We start from the raw sequence: 15,394 nt of genomic DNA on the forward strand, positions 1-15,394 counted from the left end.
TAATTAATAAAATCAGATATTTTCATTTTAGATCGGTACAAAATCCTAATTAGAAGGGAGCACACCACCACCACCATCATCAATTTAACATATACACACATGCATCAAAAAATTTGAGTTTTTTCACATATGTATAATTATATGTAGAGGTCTGCCAATGTCAGGAATATGCAGCAGATAGAGATACATATATAGCATGCACGTTATTCCGAATTAATCATTTAGGAATACAAATTATATCAGTGTGTCTATATATGTATATGATTTTCATTAAATAAACTGCAATGGCGTGGCCTACCTGCTTCAAAATATGAGAACGGGGGCATCATCATAATGTCCATAAACTTGATGGCCAAAATATTTGCTTGATTATCTGCAAATATTAAGCAAGACACATAATTTTAGTGTCTTGTCACTCTACCTCTTATCTTACATATAGATCCACTTGTACTGCCAAATGGCTCTTATATTTAATACCAAAAGTAGTAATTTAGTACTACCTCTGGTTTTTAATATAAAAGCTAATTAGATATTTAATTTGGTCTTAAATATAAGATTCCAATCTATTTCATTTATAATATTTATCCATTTTACCATCAAGTAATCTTTTTGATGATTGCATATGTTAGGGGGTTTTCATCAAAGGGTAGTTTCATTGTACATTATAGATGGGGTATTTTAGGAAGGACAACATTTATTTATTATAAATAACTAATTTAACTAATTTTTTTAATATTTGTAAATCAATTATCTAGTTTTTATATTAAGGACCGAAAGATAGTATATTTTTGTTATCACAAAAACTATACCTATACGCAGCTACATGCTCATTGACTTGGGGTACCTTTAGAAAATATCAAATTCACAAATCTTTTATTTTTAAGAACTATTAATAATAAAGTTTCATTGTTCCATTTATATATTTATGCTGTGTGAATAATAAATATTGTTAACCATTTTTGTTATAAATTTGCGTCATGTGAATAATAAACACCTGTAGTCCGATTGAAAAATTAGCATTATATGAGTAGTAGATTTAATGTCTACTTTTTCCTATATCTTATTTCTTCCTAATATCACAGTTTCATATTTAAGCTAATGGTAGTTCACATAAATGCACATTTACAATTTGTTGCGATCAAAAGAAAATAGCTGGGGAGTAACATGTAAAGAATACTTACTTTTTGGCAATTCTTCGAACGTCGTGGCCTGATTCTTCTCCTGAGCTTTTAAAATCCCTTCAAAGTTCCAAACAAACAGGTCAGATGCATATTATATATATACATACATAACTGTTAATGATCCAATATGTATAGTTCGAATCTTGCCGTACATTCAAATTAATATAATTTTACCCAAATTTTTTTATAAAAAAGACAAATAATTTTAACCCGTTCAAGTTAAATTAAAATGATGTGATTGGGAAATACAGAATATAGTTTATAGTTCTAATTTATGAAAATGGGACAAGACCCAAGGTTAATACAAACATGACTTCTAAAATTGTTAATATAAACAACCACATATTTATATATTTCATTTTTGTTAGAATAGATTTATAGTTTAATGAGTTGCAAATGAGCATTGCATTTTTTTTATAAAAAAAAATACTGTTGAGTGTCTAAATCTTATATTATTGTGTGCGGGATTTTTGAATATAATAGCATGAGCATTTGTGCGTTTCTTGCAAGGTGTATCTTTCTCTACTTTCCATCTTCTAAAAAATTGATAAATGGTGTTTTGAAAAAAAAAAAATTGGCCAGCCCTTTTCCTTTTTGTTTTTTGCCAACTGCCCAGCCCTTTTCCTAGAATCCAGCTAATCATGTTTTTTCTTATTGGTTTAATTAAAGATAGGGAGATGATTTTCCATTTTTAAGATTATCATAAAAGTTTATTTTAATGGTAGTGCTTCTTACTTGTTTTTGGGCCATCGTTTTCTTCTTTCTTTCTTTGTCTTTTTACTAACAAGAAATAAACATTCATTAATGCAAAAGATGCACAACCAGTTCTACAACCAAAAGAACGCAACTACAAAATACAAAACAAACGAAAAGAAGAAATCACATCCAGTTTCTAAGACTTCCTAAGCCACCGTTCTTTCTTTACTGAGTGGTCAATAATGGTTTTTTATTAGTTTATATACAAAGGCATGGTGTATTTAATTAATATAGGGAAAAGGTAAACAATATTTTTAATTTTGCTGCAAGGTTATCTTGGTCCAATAATTAAACGTTTCAAGCAACTTGGAAGTGCTTTGTTAGGATTTGAGGATCAAGCTGAGGTTGATTCAAAAATATATTATGGAAATCAAAGAAGACCAAATGGGGACAAAACCATCGATGAAAGATGTCATTTGAGGCCAAATAACTCATTTTCCAGAGATAAAATGAGCTGCATTTCACTACCATATTTGAGCTGCAGCCAGATTCAAACAAACCTGGCCGCAGCGCAAAACAGTTCGGCCACGGCATAGTATTTTAGATAAATTTTAAAATTCATAGCATATACTTAAAAATATAGTATTGAGCTCATTCTTGTCCATTTTTAAAACTCAAGGAGCCATCTCTCCGTGACAAATATGAAACCGGACCTCACATGTGCCATCTAATTTAATTGTTCAGATACACTGCCCCGTTTCTCTTTCCAATTTTAAAGATCTTTTAGCTTAATTTTGAAAATTCGCATCTTGGGACACACTTATCCTAATGAGATGCTCCTAGACTTATTTTGAAGCTATGTAAGTCCTTTATAAAGGAAAAATAGGAAACAATATGACTTTGCCGAGCATTCCTCATGTCCTCGCTTACAATAGTTTGTGATGAATTAATATACATACGTATATAAATATATATATATATATATATATATATATATAAAGAGGATACAGTATATTACTTTGCAAACTGGAAAATGACTTCTTCTGCCTCAAATGACGTGGTTTATCCATGGTTTTGCCTCCATTTGGTATCCTTTGATTTCCATAATGTATTTTTGAATCAACTTAGCTTGATCCTCAAATCCTAACAAAGCGCTTCCAAATTGCTTGAAACGTTTAATTAATGGACCAACATAACCTTGCAGCAAAAGAGTAAAGAAGGACCGACCGTAGCTGTTGGGCTATCTATATTTTTTTGACTTTTTTTTTTTAGGCCGTTCGGTTCTTGCGAATGATATCTGTCGACATTTGAACTTTGAAGTGAAATGGTCATCATATCAAATTAATCACAGACAATGTTCTAAAAATAAAGGCTGATGATGACGGGTCCTTGTTTGAACATTATGTTTCAATCTGTGGGAACTTTATTTTCTTCCATTTTCTTAATGGCGTACTCAATGGCAGGGGCGGCCCTATGGCTAGGGGATGGAACTGTTCCAAAACAAAAACAGTGATAAGAACTGAAGCTAAGATATAAACAATAAGATAACTTTTATGGAAGTGTTTATCAAGCACAGAAAGAGAGCCAAATGTTGGCAACGGCCAAGAACAAGAAGGTCAAGCCAAAGATAAGCCTTCTTGTTTTTTATCGTTAGATTCTGGACAAAATGAGTGAAATTTTGATATATTATAAATAAAAAATGGCAGTTTTTAGTTTTTTTATGTTTTTTCAAAGAAAAAATACTTTCAAAATGGCGCAGATTCCTTTTAATTAGATACAGGTTCTTTGAAGATGATTGACGCATCGAATTTAAACAGAGATCTACACTCAATGCATGCTTAAATTTTAACACACTAATATTTCTATATTTTAAAGTTAAAATAACGCTTCTGAAAGATTTTAAATACTTTATATTTTAATATTTTCATCCTTTAGTATTATATTTTTGTATTTTAAAATTAAATTAAGACTTACGGCTTGATGTTAAATGGGTTGAGTTGTTGGTGTGAAAGGCGTAGAATAATTCGCAGAGATCCGAGCTGCTGGTGTTGAAAGTTTAGAGTAAGCCACACATTCGTGATCTTTCATTCTAAATATTCTTCAATTTACAAATTTTAAATTTGCTTAGTCGATATTTTCCATTAATGCGATTCATAACAGTGTTAAAAATAAGGTATTGAAAATAAAGTTTATAAACTTAAGAGATTAAACTAATACTTAATTTAAATTTAGCTGTTCAAACATACACTTTAGTCAAGAATATAAAACCAATGTAATTCACTGAAGTGTCCTTCCAAAAATTTCTAAAATATCATGGGATTTGAAGAATTACATTAAATAACTCTCATATTCTAACTAATGTAATGTGTGTTATTCACATGTAAATCAATATAAAAATCATTAGAAACTGCAATAAGTTATTTTAATAATCAGATTATGTTGATTAGCATGCATACTAGAGTTTGGGGAGATTAGACACTTGTATTTGTTCCTAATGTAATTCCATTGAAAGACTAAAGTGTCCTTCCGAAAAATTCCAAAATAACATGAGATTTTAAGAAAATAATTATTCTATTCTAAACAATGTAATACTACTCTCGATTCTTAATATAAGAGCCATGTAATTAATTTGAGTAGATTAAAAAAATTAGTTAAATCAGTTATTTATAATAAATAAGTGTTGTCTTTCTTAAAATACCCTTGCTAATCATGTGTAATAGCTAGAATTAGGATTTGATGAAACATTTAACATGTGCGACTACTACAAGAATTACTTTAAGAAAAATGGATAAATATGAGAAATAAAATAGATTAGGTCTTGTATTTAGGACCAAATTCAATATCAAACTAGCTCTTATATTAATGATTGGAGGTAGTACATAAAAATTAGAAACTCCAATAGGATATTTTAATCAGATTATATTGATTAACACATGTACTAGAGTTAGGAGGATTAAACCCGGTGTTATTCAATGTGAAACTTCCCGCATCAACTTAAATCCGCTCAACATTTACAAGTGTCAATTATCCCAATATAATTATTGAATTAATCGATCCAATTAATTAAATTACTCAATAGGGGTAAGTCATACATTTGAATAAGACAAGATGATCATTATGAGAACCCCAAAAGCCACCAATGAGGAAGCAATATAAGTGAGGTTGAAAAAAAATACAACTCAAACTACAGTACGTGATGGAGCGAGAGTATGCCTCCAACACATATTGTTAGAAATAGAAAAGAAATAAAAACATCAAATCACACAAAAGCTTTTCCAATGGAAGTGATGAAGGTAGGTGTTCTTTGAATGATACAAGAGATGGGCTTAATTTCGGTGGTTCAGATCTGGTCCGTTTTCCTTGTTCTCGGTTCTTCGGTACTGAATGGGAGAAATGTGGGCGATTCTAGGGGCAGGAGTGGGCCACAAAAACCGAGACAATTTGTGATCAAGGAATATGGGGAGCTGTGAGCCAACAATAAGGATGAAGACCGATGACAACAAAATATAAGTTGGAAGAGCCTTGTGCAATTTTTGAGTGTTGTCATGGAGCAAGAAGAAATCACCGGCACAGAAAGAGATCCACAAACAAACAATGGAGGCGAACATGAAGTACAAAGCAAAGTAAAATCGGGAAGGAACGAACGTACGAGCATAAAAATATTGATGAGAAGGAGAAGCAACTATAGACAAGAAGCAGATGGTGGAAATGAGAGAGCAGAAGAGGGCCACCAATGAAGAATCTTTAAAAATTTTGAGTGCTTGTGTCTTGTTTCTAAGGATTGCATAGCCGTTCTCATCATAAGCGCCTGGTACATTGGTACGTGTGGCGAAGGCTGCTGATACAACAAGGCTTGACACCACGGAACATGCTTGTGAGGTTTTAGCCACCCACTCTTGCTGGATTTTCATAAGTTCCTTGCGACTCTTTTCTAAGATGTCTCTCGGGGTCTCCATTTTTTTATTGTATCTTGTGTACAAATCATAGGGGAGTGACCTCATCACTAACTGCATCACCATATATACAAACATCAGCTTACCATGTCTATATATTTTAATATCAAATAAATATTTGAAGTACTTATATGCTTTAAATTTATCCATTAGATACCCACAAAAAGCCATCTTAGCTGTTCGCTTTGCATGCTGAATGCTTCCCCAATGTCTCGATTAGGGTCAAATTCGAGACTCACTGCCAAGTGCAATGCATTGTTTCCCTCCTTATCTACTTGGCTGGACAGACTTTCCTTTAGCCATTTCCATTTACACAAAAAACAGTATACATCTGTTTGCCTATATTCTATAGCCAATAGAAAGATATTCTTTCCTTCGGTATTCACATCTTTAAACGTCGACGGAAACAATTCAAAAATTGCCTTCACGACTTCTGTCACCCCATTCTTGGTAGCAATCATTAGGGGCGTGTCAATTGTTATTGTACCAGACGCTGGTGTGGGCATTGACTCCAGCTCTATCCACCAACAATGCCATTCACAGTCCAAATCACAAAATTAGTTTATAATTGCAGGATTTTTTATTCGGCACAAAAATATACCCAATATATTTTATCATTGCAGGTGAAAAATGGTGTGTGATTCCTGAAATGTCAAGTGTTATATATGAAAAGTATAATAATAACAATGCTTTTATAAACTAACATCTTGGAATTTTCAATAAACTCTTTTACCGTTATCTTCTTCTGTCTGAAGGGAAATTGAAAGATGCTCCGAGACAGTTCTTGATATTATTTGTGACATATCTTCTTTGGAAGCATGGTGAAGGAGTTTGGTCATTATTTGATGCCACCTTGTGTGCATCTTCTTCATTTTGGGTGCAGAAAACGGACTGCGCCATCTAATTATGACTATTCATCAAGATCCATAGGTTAGCAGGGACAAAATGTTTTAAAAAATTTATTACCTCTGGTCCTAATTATAAGACCTTGTTTGTAGTCTATAAACAAGGTCTTATAATTAAAACTAGAGGTAGTATTATTTAAAGGTATATAATTAAAATAAAACATGTGAAACAAGAAAGAAGAATATTTTATTGGTGGGTCTTACCTATATTAGGTGATACCCACTATTCCTCGAGAAAGTCTTATATTCATGCTCTGACCAATGAGATGATAACAACCTAAATGTTTTTATCCCATATGTCAATCTACAGGCACTCATTTCTCTCACCATTATTTTAATTTTTTTTTTGAAATGCATGATTTTTTTTTTAAATGCATGCTGCTTGAATCCTTGATACTCTCTCACCTGCATCACTTCTCTAAAAACTCTCCCCCCCCCTTGCTCTCTCCCTCGCTCCACACATCTCTCTTCCCTCACCTCACACCACTCACTCTCCTCCCCCCACCCTAACTCTCTCATATTTTTGTTCCTTCTCGAATGTTTCCTCAAATAAATTTTACGTTGATTTTACGAATGAAAAAAAATCAAGAGCATATGTTATGAATGAAAACAATTGAATTAAATATAAATATATGCTGTTGGTTTTTCATAATGTCTCTTTAATTTATTTCTTTCATTGCACATATCCTTATTTTTTTGTTCCATAATATCTCATATATAATTCTCATATTTAAATCAATATAGATATTATGAAGAAAATCGATAGTGTATATTATAAATGAAAAAATAGAATTAAATATATATATAGCTTTTAATTCTAATATTTTAAATTAAACTGAAAAGGTAAATCAAATATTATGAATGAAAAAGATCAACGTGAACTTTATTTGAAGAAACATAAAAAGAGGAAGAAATATGAGCACTGGGGAGGAAAGGGGAAAAGAGAGTGGCATGAGGTTGGGGAAGACTGAAGAGAGAAGTGTAGACCGTGGAGTGACGGAAAGAAAGGGGGGGGACAGTTTTTACTTTTCGGAGAAGAAATGCAAGTGAGAGAGCGTCGGGGATTCAAGCAGCACTTATTTCCAAAAAAAAAATTAAAATAATGTTGAGAGAAATGGCTGCCATGTATGTTTATTTGTACTTTAGCTGGTTATTCAAATCACTTAGTCCTTAAATGTTGTCTTTAGTCAAATAACCGGTGAAAAATAAGATAAAAAGTAAAGCTAAGTAATATGAAAGAAAAGCGTAAATTAAATTACACACGTAAACATACATGTAGATCTACTCATGAAGCAGTTTGTCAGGAGCACCAAATACCATAATTTTTTTTTTCGAGTACAGAAGTAAACATGAAATTTACAAACTAGTACAAAAACAATATGACTGTTAAGTTAACCAACTAACGTTGACTGTTTTGCAAAAATGTCAACTAAGAAAATGATACGAAAATACATATAAACTGTTTAAAATGATGTAAAAATATATATAAAGTTTCTAACAACTGTGACATTTTTGTAAGATTTTGAAAACTTTCTTTATATTTTTACATTATTTTCTTGACCTATATGTTTGCTAAATGGTTAACATTAATTGACTTAAGGCCATGATATTTTTACACTACTTTAAAATTTCATCTATACTCTTGCACCCAAAAAAAATTTATACTCTTGCACTACTTTAAACATGATGTATATAGTGAAATATTTCATAGGTAAATTTCTACCTCAACCCAAATATCAAATAAAAATGTACATTCGTAGGTTCAGAATCGTAATAGATGATGACGGCGTCTTCATCATCAATAATTTACATACACACACACGCATCACAAAATTTGAGAGGGGGATAGATAGATGCAACTAATCTATACCATTTAGATCTAATTTGAATGATCCAAATTTATTTTTATTTTCTAAAAACAATTATTTTAATGAATTAATATAGAATTTAAATTAAAAATTATCAATTCAGAATTTTAATTCTAAATAGATGCATAATCTAGGTATATAATCCAAATAAATGTAATCTCTTAATCATAAATTTTAAAAAAATAATTTTTTATTTCAAAAACATTAGTTAAAAATTTTAAATGTAGACCATTAGAACTATATCTAAATGATGTGTATTTCACTGTATCAATGGGCATCATGATGCATGTAATTTTGAATTAATAATCAATCAATTCAAATTTCATCAACGTGCCTATATAAGTATATGCGCATGATTTTAATTAAATGCACGCTCTTGCATATGCCCTGCCTGCGTCAGAACATGTTAACTGCAGGAATGCCTCGGCGACCCGCAGGAGGATTAATGCGACGCGCTTCATAAATTTGACCAAAATGCTTTTTCCTTCATAATTTTCTGCAAATTAAATATTAATTAGTCAGAAAATTTGTTAGTACTGATGAGTTGTGTCAAACTAAAATTTGAGGACTGAGTTATCTTCGAATTAAAATTTCAAGGATTAAATGATTTTTTTTCCCATGTTTCATCTCTTTCTAGTATCATAGCTTCGAATTGCTGAAGGCAAGGTCTTTAAGCTAATTCGAATTAAAATAAATGCACATTTGTTATGGACAAAAGAAAACAGATGCGGAGTAACATGTGAAGCAAACTTACTTTTGTCTTTCATGGCTTGCAATTCTTCAAGCGTCGTGGCCTGATTCTTCTCATTAACTTTCCACAACCCTACAAAAGTTCCAAACAAACAAGCCACATGCATATAAATATATAATAATTATTAAAAGAATGTCCTTTGAAACTCGAAATTACAAACACACACATGTACGCATTGCATTCCCTTCACAGACATATATAGAACTTACGATAAATTAGAAGAGCAAGGATTGGTACTTCATGGAGGCTAGTACTTTTGAAAGCACTACGTTTTGCTGCTAGGAGATGAAGTGGAGACAACCCTTTTTTGTTGCGCTTCATCATCTCTTTCAAATGATCTTTATAAAGGTGAACTATTTCGATTGCCACACCTGCACTTAGTAATAATTCATCATCACAAGTACATTAACAGTAAATGAAAGAATGAATGTTAATTTAGATTCACCAGCATGCCCTTCTGCAATTGCACAATGAAGAATGGTATCTTCGTTGTCCCTTATACAGTGAGCAAAGCCAGTTGAAGAAACTCCATGGCTTCCCACATACAGATAATGAAGCCAAAGAAAAGCTTTTTTGCGGCCATTGAGAGCCGCTAGGAAAAGGGGTGTCTCGCCGGCGATGTTACGGCGAGCAATTAAAGAGCGATCCGTGCCACCGATCTTCCTGGACATTTCAACAGACCCCTCTATTGCTGCTAAGTGTAAAGGAGTGTTTTTTCTATCATTTTCAGCACTAAGAACGGTATTCATGTTCCACGTTTCCCCATCATCTTCGTCCATTGTAACCACCACATCATTTTGGGGGAAACTTTTCTCTTGTTCAACTAGGAATTCAACCATGTTTGCCACCACCTTCTCTTCCCCACTAGACACAGCCATGTGTAATACTGTGTCTCCCGTCCCTGTTATCTTGGCTGTCCAAAGCGCCCTCTCTTGCTTGCATCTTTCAAATGCTTCTGACCACTTTCCTCCCATGGCATCACTGTGCAGTTTCTCGAACGAACTCATCATCTTGAGCACGATTGACTTCAATGAACAAGTTAATGGAAGGGGTTGTTATATATATGCGGCAAGCTTTGATCAGCTATCAAGTAATTCCCAATCTTGAAGAGAGAAAATCAATCACATTTAGAAAAGACCTTCAGACAAACAGAATAAATAAATACATAAATGCTGCAAAGGTCAAAATACAATACTCAATATAAGTTATATATTTATAATTTATTGTTTTGTGGGCAATTATTTTCTTGGACTTATCAGTTGAAGTGTGTGAAGTTAAAGTTAAAATGCAGTCAATTCTCCAGTGAATAAACAACACTAATACAGTAACACTGTAGGGAATCGAGCATTCAAGAACGTAACAGAGCAAACGAAGAAGAAAGGCAGATAGAAAACTGCTGATCTTAGTTCTTTTCCTTGTGCACACCTCTACTTTACTTTCATCAAAGTAGTCAATCCCGTAACTAAAGCAACAATAGATGTAAATTCGGGTATAATTTTAATCTCGTTGTACTGGTCAACAACTTTTTTTTTTTTTAATGACTACCGACTTTAAGCCCTTGCCAAATTACATTTAAATGATGCAAATGAGAACTATAGGTCATAGTTATGGAAGACCAGACCAAACAAGAACCCCATAAAAAGGAAATATAATCATGACGCCCAAAAGAAGGAAAACTTGAAGAAGAAAGAGGGGATGAATGAGGAGGAGAAGAAGGAGAAAAATGAACCAACAAAAACCAATAAGAAGTTAACGATGTCAAAGAAGCAGAGGCTTACTAAATTAAAGAAATAGGAGAATGAGATTGCAACTTCGCCCAAACCAAATTTTAAAGAAGCAGAGGTGAGTGTGGAGAAGAGAGATAAAGAGGGGGGGCATTATATAGACAAGTAGACCCTACATCCTCCTTAATCTTTTTTCTACCTGACGGTGACATCCCAAAAGACAATTCAGTGAAACTTCAATCTCAACAATCAATCAGCAAATTACGCGTAAGAAGGATGAGCAGAAGTGGAAGACTTGCTTTTGGGTCAATTTCATTTGATTAATAATATGGGTCAGTTTCAATTAATAAAAAGGCCGAGTGAGTGCGTGTTTAAATCAAAAGTAACTTTTACTTCATCAGATTTTTGTAAATATGAGTTAAAATAAAAATGAGTATGATGTGATTGACATTTATAAAAAAATCAGCTTAACAAGTTGAAACTTGTTTTGATGATTAACAAAAAATAAGTTTAGATGTAAAATGACTGAAAATGATACTATTTTTATTGAATAATACATATTTACATATGTTTATAATATGATAATTGTTAGAGAATAATTAAAATTGAAATTATAAAATAAAAATAGCTATTTGAGAATAATTAAAATTTAAATAATATATTTAATTTTTAGGAGAAATTGGGGGAAAATCCTAACATATAATTGGTGTGAAGGATGAGAAGACAAGTAGACCATATATCCTCTTTTAAGTACCCAAATCTTGGAAGTAGACCAAATTGGGGGGAAATCGCAAAATATAATGGGTTGATACTTGTAACTACCCACCAAGTGAAAGAGACTCATATTACTTTAATATGACTTGAAAATGGAGCAGGTAATTTTACATCCGCTTAAACATAAATTGAGGAGAGAGAGAAGAGTATTAACGTAGTTGTCCACTTGTCCAGGATGTTTTTATAAATTAAAAAGACTTGACGAACTTGTGTATTAATATGACTTATTTATATTGACTAGTAATAGTCAATATGAGAGTCACTTCATAATCATTATATATATATTGGCCAGAAATGTAACTCTTCCATTATTATTTCAATCTCAACGACCCATCATCATTCAACATTTCTGGTCTAAATCCTTTCCTTTTTCTCCAATCCTTTTAATCCTCAGAAACCCGTATACACCCTTGAATCAAAACATAGATGGTTTTAGATTTAGCATTTCATAAAATTATTGTTATTTATATTTTATAATTTAAAATTTTTAAAACTTTTACATTATAATCATGAACTGCGCATGTCAAAATTTAACAATTTAAGTTTATTTTTATAATAATAATTTTATGACATGTTAAATTTCGACCATCCATTTTTAAATCTAAATATATAGCTGGATCAAAATTTATGATATATATTTTTTAAAGATTTTTTGGCCAAATCTTGGGAATACTATCCTCCTACAAAATGCATTCTGACTTGAGAAATTTTTTTGACCAGGGGCTTTACAAAATTAAAATATATACTAATCAAGAGTTAAATAAAATTTATTTTTGAATTTCTTGGTCAATAATACTTAATCTTTTATTGGAGTATATGCCATACTTTGGATCGTTACCGATGAAGTGTTAAGGATTATTAGAACACTATTATACGTTATTTCATTATTTTTGTCCACAAAAATGCATAAAAAATTGAAATCCTAATTTTAAAATTGAAATGTTAAATAAATAAAATTTTTAAACCTCAAGGAGAAAGATATAAATACTGTAAAATAATGAACGATTGCCGATAATGTTATACATTGACAAAAAAAGGATCAAATGAACATCATTTTATTTATTTAAATAAATAATTTAGTGTAGATTTTTTTTGCCAACAATTTATTGTAGATTCTCGACTTTAATAGTTCAGAAAATATTATTTATGACATTGATCCAATTCATATCTTTGATGCGTAAATAAATTATATCATTGAAGATCATAGGTCACCTAACGATGATTTATTTAAACATTAATATTTATCCTAAAAAATTTTATAGGATCAGTATTGATATGAAAGTATTAATGAAGGAGAACATTAAGATTAACCATTAAAAAACTAATGTTATGGATTAATATTTTTAACAATTAAGGGCCATATTACTCCTTCTTTTTTAACACTTTCATGATGATATTAATGTGAAAAACTATTAAATGTATATATATAGATATATATGCATCAGTATATCTATTTTAATTAGAATAAATTTATTTTTAAATAAGATACATAAAATTATTGGAGACGATCTAAACCTTCTCGTGAGTTGGATTTTTTTAATTATAATATGACCATGCGCGCTTGCGGGAAGGTGTGAGCGTGACCTTCGCTGTTTTCAAAAAGTTTTTAACAACATTAACAAATGTGTTTTAAAAAAAATTTGGGCCAGCCCTTTCCCAGGTATCCAGCTCTCATGTGTTTTTCCCATTATTTTCTTAAATCTTTTTGGCTCAATTAAACATTGGAAGATGTTTGCCATTTTTTAAATTAGGTTAAAATACAGAAAACACTTAAACTTTAGATCAATTGCACACCGCCTCCCTAACTTCTAAAAATTTTAATTAAGGTATCTAATATTTCATGTTTTAATTATCAACTCCCCTCCTGATAAAAATAATGGTTTTTGACATGTCAAAACTTTTATATTTTTTTATTATAAACCATTTTATTTTAAAAAATAATATTTGCCATTTGACATGTAATTCAAGTATTTTTTTTAATTTTTATTTAAAAATATGGTCAAATAAATATTTTAAATGTTTTTGATGTATTTTTTATATTTTTTTGAACGAAATGATGGATAATATGAAATGCTTTGCGTTGTCATATCTAAGATTCAAGTTGTTCTGAAAGGCAAAAGCATCTTTTCCATCCAAAATCAAGCACTACTAGCCGTTTTAATGAAGGGCATAAGTAGGAGAAAGTGAAAAATAAAATAAAAGATTTGAACGTGCTAATCTACTTATGTGTTCGTTTCCTTCCTTCGTCAGTCATTTCTTATCATCATCCTTAGCTCTTCTCTTTTTTAACCAAATCATGTTCAATGATTTAAAGTTTTGTTTTTTCCCCAGTATGAGATGAGAGACCAGAATTTGATTTCAGATTTAGATTTTTCAGACAGAACGACGCGGTTTTAGGCAAGTCGCAGGATAAAAATAACTAAATTGGTAACCCACTCCAACACCGTTCATCTGGTTTAACACCACTTATGATGGCACGGAAGCAATCATCCATCATATTAATTAATGATGAACCGTGTGTGTGTGTGTGATGGGCCAAAGCCGAAGCCGAGCATTTCATTCTGAGGCTCTGGCCCCATAGATCATGAGGTAATGTAATGTAATGAGACAATTCCATCCGTATGTTTAAACAAATAACAGGCATACCCTCGTTGCCATTGTAAATTTGAAAAATAAAAATAAAAAACACATAAATCTCTTGTATCCTTGTTGTGAAGTTTTCTAATCCGAATAATAGAATCGTCTGATAAAATCATGACAAATCCACGACCATTGAATGTAACACATGATTACATATTCACGTCATCAATTCAATAACGTCCTCCTAATAACCAAACTTAGTGCCTTAGCATTTTAACTAATTTGAATATTAAGAAAATCAGTTAACGTAATTATGCAAAACAAATTAAATGTGTGTTCTTTAATTATTTACATTGAAACTAAATATAAATTTGGATAACAAAAGTGGATTAAAATTTCATATTTAGAACTATATCCAACTTCTTAATTAGCTTTTATATTAAAGACCAAAGATGGTAAGATGAAAGAATATCAAGTCAATATAACCCTTCCTTCCTAAAGGACTAAAGCACAATTCCAGAAATTTTTCAAAAAATAATTAGAAACTGAAACAGGATACTTCTGCTTCTAAATATAAAAACTAGCAAAAAGGTTTTCTTTGATTCTAAATATAAAAATTCTATTTTATTTTGTCCTTTTTTTTTTGTACAAAAGAGGGCATAGCCCAAAAAGAAAAATTAACTCAAGATGGGACTAAATAAAGCCCAAGAAAATGGAGAGAACCGAACTTTTTATTATTTTATAAGAAAACATTATGAGTCTGCTCTTAATACAGAACTTAAGGCCCATATATATAGACCTGCGCAACAGACACTACGAATGGGCTTTGAGACTAAGCCCAATACCCTATAACTTATGCAGAACAATCCATTACATAGGATAACACTTCTGACAGTCTTTCAAATTTATAATTCTTTTCCCAAGCTGTAGGACTAGTTTAGGAACACTTCCTTTTTCTTGGT

The 15,394-nt window shown here is 31.3% G+C and overlaps 1 protein-coding gene across 5 annotated transcripts in view; it reads right to left on the reverse strand.

Moving 5' to 3' along the window:
* The window catches only part of LOC114745120 (uncharacterized), a 36,265-nt gene that overhangs the window by 7,027 nt on the left and 13,844 nt on the right, over nucleotides 1-15,394 (reverse strand). Inside the window, exons 1-7 of one of the 5 annotated variants that reach the window (XM_028933263.1) lie at nucleotides 9,800-10,350; nucleotides 9,564-9,725; nucleotides 9,358-9,426; nucleotides 8,995-9,099; nucleotides 6,564-6,740; nucleotides 5,992-6,347; nucleotides 5,550-5,884 (exon numbers count right to left, since the gene is read on the reverse strand). In XM_028933263.1, coding sequence (XP_028789096.1) covers nucleotides 5,550-5,884; nucleotides 5,992-6,347; nucleotides 6,564-6,740; nucleotides 8,995-9,099; nucleotides 9,358-9,426; nucleotides 9,564-9,725; nucleotides 9,800-10,328 — 1,733 coding nt within the window. In that variant the 5' untranslated portion in view covers nucleotides 10,329-10,350. Of the gene's footprint in view, nucleotides 1-4,968; nucleotides 5,885-5,987; nucleotides 6,348-6,563; nucleotides 6,741-8,994; nucleotides 9,100-9,357; nucleotides 9,427-9,563; nucleotides 9,726-9,799; nucleotides 10,351-15,394 lie in introns of those variants that run through there. The other 4 variants (XM_028933264.1, XM_028933262.1, XM_028933266.1 and 1 more) reach the window with 4 other exon arrangements.

This window comes from Neltuma alba, unplaced genomic scaffold (assembly GCF_004799145.2).
Source record: "Neltuma alba isolate B1F8T4 unplaced genomic scaffold, ASM479914v2 tig00004532_pilon, whole genome shotgun sequence".
NCBI lineage: Eukaryota > Viridiplantae > Streptophyta > Magnoliopsida > Fabales > Fabaceae > Neltuma > Neltuma alba.